We start from the raw sequence: 11,330 nt of genomic DNA on the forward strand, positions 1-11,330 counted from the left end.
TTAATTGTGTTAGTAATCAATTCGTTTGCCAGTTCTAGTATATGCATTAACTGCAATTTTATCTCAATTTTATTGTTATGGTTATATGGAAATACTATATATGTTTATATGGCTATTCAATACCCCCTGGTGACCGTATACAAAAAACCAATGACCTCGAAACTCAAACACAATCATACGACAAGCTTCAACGATTGATTGTAGTAATAATTTATGCATACCAATAGACAAATTGTATCAATATTCAATATCTAACCCCCCCTGGTGGCAAGAACAAAACATTGACTGATTCCAAATTCCATGTAAGGAGATGAATACTACGACGGTGCGAATAATAATCAATCAAGTATAAAAGTATAAAAACTGTTTAATGTCAAAAACCTGTTGTTGGTTTCCTCAAAATATTTTCCATTAGCAAATGCGTACTAATGACGCTGGGATGACATTGCTATTGACCAGATTAGTCAAAAGAAGAATTTCACATTGCATTTCTCATGAAGTGGATTAATTTCATTGTTCACAATTGTTTCACATTACCAGGTAGTTTTCTTTTTTAATCTTGAAGTAGGGATATGCCCTGTTATTTATTTAATTGGTAGATGTCGTTAGCATTTTATAATTTGGTATCCCTTTACCAACCCACCACACCTGTCGGGAATGAAAACAGGGGGTTTGATGTTTGAAATCAGAAATCGAAGTACAAATGTAGTCCCGTGATCGGCGGTCGAGTTGTTTGAATCGAAGTACATAATTGGGAAATTCGGTTCTGGTTCATTCGAACAATCTCCAATCGGTCTGAACCGGCAAGCGATTGTACCCCAGATTTCTCACTAGCCAATTATACCCCAAACGATTTGCCATTAGTGTAAAAAAATATAAAAATAATATCATTGATGAAAACATTTTCATTCTTACCACAAACATCTTTGATCGCAAAACGGTACAGGTCGGCCACTCCCATTTCTGTAACACAGAACATCAAGACAGTACTATTTACATTTATTCAGGAGTTACAAAGATACAATTTATGACAATATCTGAATAAATGTTAGATACTCCTACTACAAACCTGTCCTTGTTTTATCGCTAACTTCCAGTTTGTTGATTTGTCTTACGAGGTTTTCTGAAAATTTAATGTTTAATACGTTTACAGTTGTTGGCCCTCGTGCCCGATAGATTCATAGATTAACTGAACACTCACCATTCTGTTGTCTGACTTCTTTATCAAGTGTTTCCCTCACTAACTTTTCTATGAAGATACAGTCACATGCCAGCTATAATTGAACCGCATAGTCTCAGCACCAGTTTGAACATCATAGTGAATATTATGACTTACCAGCAATTTTAACAGTAGCTGAAATATAGAGAAAATGTATTAAGCACAGAACTTACGGATACTACAGCGAACGCACATGTACAGTACAGTACAGTACAGTACGTACAGTAGATTATAGAGCACATGTATTTATAAACTCAGTTGAGGATAAATGAGAATTAAAACCTACGTTTAATGTTTAATATTCCTCGATCACATAATTCAGCATCTACAGTAAAAATAAACACGACCCGCTATTCAATGATTCCACAAAAAACTCTAGTATTTTTACTGAACTGATTTGTTGAACCTACCAGACATTTTAGCAAACCAATTAACCACTCACTCCTCTTCCCTCCTTATACTCTTACCAGACAAAGCCCTTACCACTCACCACTGACTTTTCACTACTCTTACCACTCACTGCCCTTACCTTTCCCTACTCTCATCAATCACTACTCTAAGCACTCACCCCTCTTACCACTCACTCCTTTTACCTCTCACCACTCTTACCTGTCACTACTCTTACCAAACACTGCTCTTACTCTTACCTCCAACTCCTCTTACATCTTACTACGCTTACCTCTCACTACTCTTACCTCTCAATCCTCTTCCACTCACTACTCCTCTTACCTCTAACTCATTTACCTCTCACCACTTTTACCTCTCACCACTCACTACTCTTACCTTGTTTATCCATATCTCTCGATAACTCCCAATCAACATCAGTTCCGAAAACATCAATAATTATTTCAACCATTTCTATGAGAGAAAAATTGATGATAAATTCTCGTTTGAAATGAATTCGTCGATGTTACAAACAGTCATCGGATTTCAAAATGAATTTTCTGATTTTATATTGTTTGATCATTATTCTATGTCTCAGATGTTTTAACAGATCAACACAAACATTAGCTACATATATTCATAATAAATAAACCTAAACAAAATACATAATTGATCCGAAATACAAAATGGCCATCAGTCAGCCATCTTGATTCTGATTGCGTCACTGTTTGAACTGCATATATATCTAGCATAAATATAAAGGTTATGGTTAAGTAGGAATTTATTCTATGAATACAGACATCAGCCCTATGTGTTCTGCTGGCTAATAAAAGCGAAAAGTATCATGATCTTGGAATGAATGTCCCAACTACATTAAAATGTGGAAAATGCTGCATTTGTGCTGATGAAGCAATTTCTGTCAGGCCTATACTTTAGAAGGTGGGATCGGGGGCTCAGAAAATTGTAGGAAAATGAAGTTAAACTCTCTTCCCGAATAAGCTGGAAGTTGTGAAATTACTTCTCGATTTGCATCTTAATTTCAAACATTTTCAAAGACCCGACATAAGCATTGGACACTTTTACAAGAAAAGGGTTCCACTTCCATGAAAATCAAATCTCCCCAAAGACAAAGGCTGGTTACGGGCCTGCTGTTGGATATCATTCTGAATTATAAGCAACGGATATTGTTTCATTACATTAGGGGATCAGGTACTGGGTTAATACTAAAAATACCTGGCTGCAGTTGGTCACGTGTCTTCACCCAATTCTCATGATCTACAAAGAAAACAACACCTAAAATTGTCAAACCGATATCCGAGAATATGTGCAGTAAAACATGTAAGAGAATCTTACCTTTTTCACACCAGGTCTCACTTGTCCAACGTAACAATCCAATCACATCTTCAGATTTCTGACCCAAACACGTGACTGTTAATTAGATGCAACATGATGCACATTCACCTGACAAATCAGCCCATTAAAGTAATGGTGCGTTGGAGCCATCGGGAAGAGAAAGGCGCGGATACTGATGCCATGAGACAATTGAACTTATCATAAGGTAATAAGGTTAAAGCCCACTAGTACAAATTAAAAGAATTTTAAAAACGAGAATTTTATTTATTCAAAAATCTTATATATGAAATAGACGACGTTTCGATCTCAAACAAGAGATCAACGTCAGGTATCGTGTATTTTAGATTTTAGATTTTTTGAATGAATAAAATTTTCGATTTTAAAATTCTTTTTATTTTGTACATAGGTTTTTGCGTGTGGTTATTGTACTATTATCATGAGGTATTCATCACCACGCTATGAATTAGAAATAATGCAGTATCTTATTTTTACAGTTTATTGATTATCTTTTCTTAAGCCGCGATCACAATAAACAATTTTGACCCGTACACAATTGGCACAGAACTACTGACCACGTTGGCACCAATGGACTAAAAATGTTGGACCGGGCCCGATTTTAGCACGGGACAAATAATTAGCCGCGTGCACGTTTTCGTCTCGGAACGGGTGCCAAATGGGCCTGATGTTAGGACGTTGTTCCGGGCCAAATTTTTAAAACGGGACAGATGAATGCATTTGAATTGCAACTAGTTCCGGAAGTGACTCGTTTCGCTTTGTTTGTGCATTGTTTAGTATCGCTTTCTCATTTGACTCCAGCAAAGCGTCTCGGTTTGATCGCAACCTCAGATTTAATGGTGGTTTCATGTAAAACTTACGGCAGCCACGACGCCACAGTATAAACAATACCAGAATTAGTATTATCAGAATCAGTAATATCAGTATACCGACTACAACACCAAACACTCTTCCTCCATTCCATCCACCTGGAATTTAAATTTAAATCAATCAGCAATTGCATTAAATCATTGATTTAATTAGCTAGTTATAATTCTACTGTTTGTAGCTAATGATAAAAGTAACACACATGATGGGAAGATTCGCAAAAGTTTATTAGAATATTTTAGCAATGTAACAAACGAATATTAGGTTTTTCGGCTATTCAACGTCTCCTTCAACGTCAGCTTTGCAATTGATTTTGGTAACAATATATTATGTACCAATATAAATAGACAAATTGTATGTAACTCGGTATTCAACTCCCCCTGGAGGCGAGAACAAAAACCTGGGTGATTTCGCTCGGACCAATTCTTGTTCTGCTAGTTCCGATCAGGTCATCTTCGGTTAAACACGATTCAAGGATGCTTGCATAATCCAAACATAAAGACAATCCATTGAAGCGTTTTCAAAATTTTTTATTGAAAATGACGTTCTTTATGTAGTTTGAAATCAGCTTTGAACTTGTACGTCGTGTCAAAACCATTGTGTCCCATTGTTCAGAACCTCTTGTCTCCTGTTGGTATATTACTGTAGGATCGGGCCTCCCACCTTCTGTTCTAAAATATATTTTACAACTTCACCTTGTGTTCTTATTTCAGGTTTTGTGGTGGAATTATCTTGGGTTTGAACGTCATTGGGAAAATCTGAAACAAACAAAAAATGTAAATCGTCATCAATTATTTGTTCAATCATTTTATCTTTTTTCACAAATCTACCCGTCAAACTTTCATTTTTACCCGTTTAAACTAAGGCCAAACCAAAAAACCGTTTCTCGGGCCCGACCGCCCCGATATTTCGTCATTTTAAATAACTATTTTCGAAAGAGAATTAAATTTCCGACTTCACAATTACTTCACAATTGTGGGTGAAGTTTTTTTTTAAATGTGACCGACCGACTGCAAAACTCTCCATTCTCGTTAATATTTTTTGTCCAATCAAATCGTGATGTCGGCACTGGAATCGATATCTAAAAATATTTTTTACATCAGTTGAATTCAATTCAACAATTTGACTCTGGAAATGGTACAGCTGTGCTCAGACAACTTTGCTAGTAAGACAAAATGCCGACCGCAGAATATAAACCGCAGAATGTATTAAAACTATATTTTTCTGCGATAAAACTGATAAACTGATAAAACTGATAAAAATGGGATAATTGTGCCAGGTAAGACAAATTATGGGCCTGCAACACGCCAACAGACGTTTGGAGATGTTTATACGGAGATCGGCAGCGGACACTTAAATGAGTATGAGCTCACGAGGTCAAGTATTGTGTCGTCCTCGTCGTCAAAATCAGAACCCTATCACAATCGTCCCAAGAAATGCCGCTGAGCCTTCTCAGGCAATTTGGTGGCGACCACATTAATTATATTGTATCTAAAGTGATCATTCCGTATGACACTCTCGGTGTTTTGTTCGCTGGGGCTAAAAAAAAAGCCCCGGGAAAGAGGCAAATAAGACAAGAAAAATTTGATTAAAAATGTTGAAGTGAAAACCAAGTAACAAGAGTTATTCAATGATTTAGTTGATTTATTAGAAGGAATGGAATTTTCGCCGAGCATATTGACTTCAGTAGAATCCTGCTTGTTCAGGATAGTCAATGTGCTGTATCTTGTCCCGCACATGTTACTCCTCAAAGAGCGGGGCATTTCTTTCACGTAACATTCCTGATGGGTAAGGGTTATGGTTAGCTAATGCCAACTTCTTTTCATTATTGTGGTCTTCTAGCGTATCATCATATGTTTTACTGGAAATTTGGTTATCCAAAACGTTTGAGGTTTCGTTTTGATAGATTAATTCATATAAAATTCGAATTGTAGGACTCCCACTGTATACAGTTACTTATGGTTAGAGTGTTGCGTTCGACCGCTACCTTGAGAATAATGCCTTTGTTTTTTAAAAAGGCACTTATATACTAGCATGAATACCCATCTTCAATGGGTTGGAAAATTATGTGTGGCTATGTGCTATTTATTAAGCCGCACATAATTTTCCAACCCATCGAACATGGGTATTTTGGCAAGTTTCAAATACAATGAGACGGATAGCACATAGAGGAATAGACTCTCGTGTTAACGATAACAATCTTATTTGGATTTAAGGTCATTAGGTTTAAATTCACTCGAATTCAAATCCCCCAAATCCCATTCCAGAAGTTGGCAGTGGATGGTGTGTACATAATATCCGCGAGTATTTTGTTAACCGTAACTCAAGTGTGTTGTGTAGGGCATTCTTGCCAGGCTTCTGGGAAGAAACATTGCTTAATGTGATATAAGTGAAAAGGCCAATTGGGATTTATTAGGCTGATATTATTATCTTACCATGATAATCTATTCCTCTATGTGCCTGCAAAGTTTCAAGACCAAACAATGAATATATTTTCGGTTGTGAAAAACGGCAGTTTACCCTCAAACTGAACAAATCGATTTGGAGCATCTTTGTGGAACTCATACGTTTTATGCAAACCCGCATTGCTAGGTAACAATTTCTTTATCTTTTCCTAGACCGAAGCATAATCGTATTTCTTTTTGCAGCTTAACAATTGATTCCATAGAATTTAATAATTCCACTTACGAATAATAATGTGTTTATTCTAATTTCCATGTGTATTCGGGGCACTTGGCTTCGATCCTCAGGAGAGGGTCGGCGCCAGGCCCCGTTTCAATTGGTCGGGTCACCTGGTCTTGTCCTCATGTGGGGGCTCAGGCCAGGGCCCCTAAACGTTGGTTATCTTATAGTCGCATATCCACTGACCTAGGCTTGATCCTCAGGAGGGGGTCGGGGCTAGGAAGTGGAACAAGTAGATACATCCTATTTGGTATGATATTACATGAAATTTACTTTGATAAACATTCGATATTGTAATCAATTCCAATGAAATATGTTTCCTCACCTGTTAAGGGGGGCCGAAAAACAATCGGCTTGATAAGTTGTCGTGACTCCAGCGAACTTAGACCGCAAACGCAGCTTCGACATAGGTGCTCAGGTGGCAGCGTAAGGAATAGTCTCGCAAAACTAAGCGGTGTAGGTCAGTATATAGGGTTTAGTTGTTTCATACCAAAGGTCGAACGGTCGAGCCCATTAAAAAACAAAAAACATAAAAATAATAACAATTTCTACTTGAATTACTCGCAAAACTCATAAAAATGAAAAATAATTCTCGCACACTCGAATTTATTTTTCATTTTCTACTCGCTAGAAGAAAGTGTGAGTAAAGTGTGAGTGAAATAATTCATAAATCATTGAATATTTATATGCGTTGGATTCATTTTAATAAAAATTTTGTTATTAAAATGAAGACAGAAGAAGAACCCAACTTTAAAATCGAAATCAATGAAACCAATAAATCATTTTCACAGTTTTACATTAAAAATTATATTTCAGCAACAAATTTAGTGTCTGCAAGGTATTATAAAATCGATAACATAACTATGATTAATCAAATATCATCAAATGAAACATATTTACTTACTGAACTAGTAGATACTTTTGATAATGGCGTTAAAAATCCTAAAATATTCAATACAGTTTTAAATTTTAAAGGAACTTTAGATGAAAACATAATTAATATTCTTAAAACTCCTTTCAATGAAAGAAATGATGATATAATACTTTCAAAAGATTACAATGATTTGATTAACTTAAGAATTGAAAAAAGACAATTATATTATTTCAATTTTGATAAATAAACAAATTATCTATAATGAAAATTCATCAAATATTGCAGTTCAATGTAATTTAGATGATGAATTTAGAAAATTCAATCCTAATGAAAAAGTGCATTGTTATTGCGGAGGTAAATATTTAAAATCACATAAATCAAAGCATTATGAAACAATTAAACATAAAAACTGGCGTAAAGAGTAACAATTCTACATTATAATTATTGAATTGAGTTAAATGATTTAAATATCTAATAGACTGTTAAAATAATAAATATTTTGACAGTTGAAATGATAAATATTTTGACAGTTGAAATGATAAGACAGTTGAAATGATAAATTGTTTGACAGTTGAAATGATAAGACAGTTGAAATGATAAATATTTTAACAGTTGAAATGATAAATATTTTAGCAGTTGAAATGATAAATATTTTAACAGTTGAAATGATAAATTGTTTGACAGTTAAAATGATAAATTGTTTGACAGTTGAAATGATAAATTGTTTGACAGTTGAAATGATAAATATTTTGACAGTTGAAATGATAAATATTTTGACAGTTGAAATGATAAATTGTTTGACAGTTAAAATGATAAATTGTTTGACAGTTGAAATGATAAATTGTTTGGCAGTTGAAATGATAAATTGTTTGGCCGTAAATTTAATTGTTATTTGATTTAATCATTTAAAAGTTTAATATTTTTAAAATGATTATAAAATATTTAATTAAAAACTAGCAAATATTTTATAAACTGTTTAATTTTTCTCTTAAATAAATGGATGGTTTCATTCCAACTGGGAAAAGTGATTTGAAACATTATTTAGTAGCAGGCGGATTAATATTGGCTGCGCTTTTCTTTTATTATGAAAATATTTCAAAAGATTTGATGATTGAAAATAATAAATTGAGTAAAAAATTAAAGAAGTTAAATGGAAACAATCACAGAAATAAAAAGAATAAAAAAGTTAATGATTTAAATGATTTAGAGGATTAAAACAGCGTCTTTTAATTTCATATATTTTGACTATAAAAATGAGTGAAAATATATTATTTAGAATAGAAATTAAAAAGATTTAAATAAAAAAACCATAAGTTACTAGATAAAGTAACTTATGGTTTTTTTATTTAAATCTTTTTAATTTCTATTCGCGCTATTGGTTAACAAGAATTGACTAGAATTCAAATAGATTTAACAAGAAATTCAATAACTTTAACTGTTAGTATCACTCTTGTATTATTTCATTGTTTCTCTTACTGAATAAGCCAACTAACTAATATCACTCTTGTATTATCCTAGTTAAATGTAAAGAATTTAAAATATCATACTTGAATGAATTAAAACATAAATTACTTCTGTTACTTCATTTTCAGAAATAAAGCATAATATGTATTCAATACCATTAATATGTATTTAATACCATCAATATGTATTTGATATGTATTTAATACATGGTATTAGGGTATCTAATAGGGTATCTAATATATTGATGCCTCAACCCCCTTTTTTATTAACTTACTAATATATTTTATATTTTCAGCTAATTTAACAGTCGATTTCTTATTTTGATTCATATAATTTTTCATCAAGTTCATGAATATACATGTGATTTCTCAAACTCTTTTTATTTTTATATCTTTTATTGCATATTTCACAGCATTTTATATTATTCAATCTATCTGAAATATAATTCATATTTTCTATTAATTCAGTGTATCTAATTTTACAGCAATCATAGAATTCTAACAACTGTTTTATACTATAAATTGAAAAAGAAAATAAACCTGTAAGCATAATAATTGATTTAATATTCTGTTGATTTTTATATATTAGATGTAATAAGTTTAATATATTTTCACTCATTTTTATAGTCAAAATATATGAAATTAAAAGACGCTGTTTTAATCCTCTAAATCATTTAAATCATTAACTTTTTTATTCTTTTTATTTCTGTGATTGTTTCCATTTAACTTCTTTAATTTTTTACTCAATTTATTATTTTCAATCATCAAATCTTTTGAAATATTTTCATAATAAAAGAAAAGCGCAGCCAATATTAATCCGCCTGCTACTAAATAATGTTTCAAATCACTTTTCCCAGTTGGAATGAAACCATCCATTTATTTAAGAGAAAAATTAAACAGTTTATAAAATATTTGCTAGTTTTTAATTAAATATTTTATAATCATTTTAAAAATATTAAACTTTTAAATGATTAAATCAAATAACAATTAAATTTACGGCCAAACAATTTATCATTTCAACTGCCAAACAATTTATCATTTCAACTGTCAAACAATTTATCATTTTAACTGTCAAACAATTTATCATTTCAACTGTCAAAATATTTATCATTTCAACTGTCAAAATATTTATCATTTCAACTGTCAAACAATTTATCATTTCAACTGTCAAACAATTTATCATTTTAACTGTCAAACAATTTATCATTTCAACTGTTAAAATATTTATCATTTCAACTGCTAAAATATTTATCATTTCAACTGTTAAAATATTTATCATTTCAACTGTCTTATCATTTCAACTGTCAAACAATTTATCATTTCAACTGTCTTATCATTTCAACTGTCAAAATATTTATCATTTCAACTGTCAAAATATTTATTATTTTAACAGTCTATTAGATATTTAAATCATTTAACTCAATTCAATAATTATAATGTAGAATTGTTACTCTTTACGCCAGTTTTTATTTTTAATTGTTTCATAATGCTTTGATTTATGTGATTTTAAATATTTACCTCCGCAATAACAATGCACTTTTTCATTAGGATTGAATTTTCTAAATTCATCATCTAAATTACATTGAACTGCAATATTTGATGAATTTTCATTATAGATAATTTGTTTATTATCAAAATTGAAATAATATAATTGTCTTTTTTCAATTCTTAAGTTAATCAAATCATTGTAATCTTTTGAAAGTATTATATCATCATTTCTTTCATTGAAAGGAGTTTTAAGAATATTAATTATGTTTTCATCTAAAGTTCCTTTAAAATTTAAAACTGTATTGAATATTTTAGGATTTTTAACGCCATTATCAAAAGTATCTACTAGTTCAGTAAGGAAATATGTTTCATTTGATGATATTTGATCAATCATAGTTATGTTATCGATTTCATAATACCTTGCAGACACTAAATTTGTTGCTGAAATATAATTTTTAATGTAAAACTGTGAAAATGATTTATTGGTTTCATTGATTTCGATTTTAAAGTTGGGTTCTTCTTCTGTCTTCATTTTAATAACAAAATTTTTATTAAAATGAATCCAACGCATATAAATATTCAATGATTTATGAATTATTTCACTCACACTTTACTCACACTTTCTTCTAGCGAGTAGAAAATGAAAAATAAATTCGAGTGTGCGAGAATTATTTTTCATTTTTATGAGTTTTGCGAGTAATTCAAGTAGAAATTGTTATTATTTTTATGTTTTTTGTTTTTTAATGGGCTCGACCGTTCGACCTTTGGTATGAAACAACTAAACCCTATATACTTAGGTCATAAAGGATAAGCCTGACTCACTCTCTTCACATGTTTATATTCACATTTGCCTCGAGTCTTATTTTCCATATAAAATATTCGTATATGATATTCTAACACTGATTGCTCATTAGATTTCATCATTTGGAGTTAACGCGATGATCAGAACATATATATCAATATCTAGATAAAGCATAAAGCGGCG

The 11,330-nt window shown here is 31.6% G+C and overlaps 2 protein-coding genes across 2 annotated transcripts in view; both read right to left on the reverse strand.

Annotated features, from left to right (window-relative positions):
- Positions 1-1,636, reverse strand: part of LOC141914492 (uncharacterized) — a 53,944-nt gene extending 52,308 nt beyond the window's left edge. Inside the window, exons 1-6 of the mRNA XM_074805712.1 lie at positions 1,630-1,636; positions 1,506-1,544; positions 1,337-1,354; positions 1,202-1,249; positions 1,070-1,123; positions 916-963 (exon numbers count right to left, since the gene is read on the reverse strand). Of these exons, the coding sequence (XP_074661813.1) occupies positions 916-963; positions 1,070-1,123; positions 1,202-1,249; positions 1,337-1,354; positions 1,506-1,544; positions 1,630-1,636 (214 nt within the window). The remainder of the gene's footprint in view (positions 1-915; positions 964-1,069; positions 1,124-1,201; positions 1,250-1,336; positions 1,355-1,505; positions 1,545-1,629) is intronic.
- Positions 1,637-1,665: 29 nt separating this feature from the next.
- LOC141914493 (uncharacterized) lies at positions 1,666-4,864 on the reverse strand. The gene is made up of 6 exons (XM_074805713.1): positions 4,846-4,864; positions 4,534-4,596; positions 3,832-3,939; positions 2,957-3,031; positions 2,837-2,878; positions 1,666-2,077 (listed from the first exon to the last, which is right to left on the reverse strand). Exons 1-6 carry the CDS (start codon positions 4,862-4,864, stop codon positions 1,983-1,985), a joined length of 402 nt encoding a protein of 133 aa, XP_074661814.1. The 3' UTR covers positions 1,666-1,982.
- Between the last annotated feature and the right edge of the window lie 6,466 nt (positions 4,865-11,330).

This window comes from Tubulanus polymorphus, unplaced genomic scaffold (genome assembly GCF_964204645.1).
Source record: "Tubulanus polymorphus unplaced genomic scaffold, tnTubPoly1.2 scaffold_29, whole genome shotgun sequence".
Lineage (NCBI taxonomy): Eukaryota > Metazoa > Nemertea > Palaeonemertea > Tubulaniformes > Tubulanidae > Tubulanus > Tubulanus polymorphus.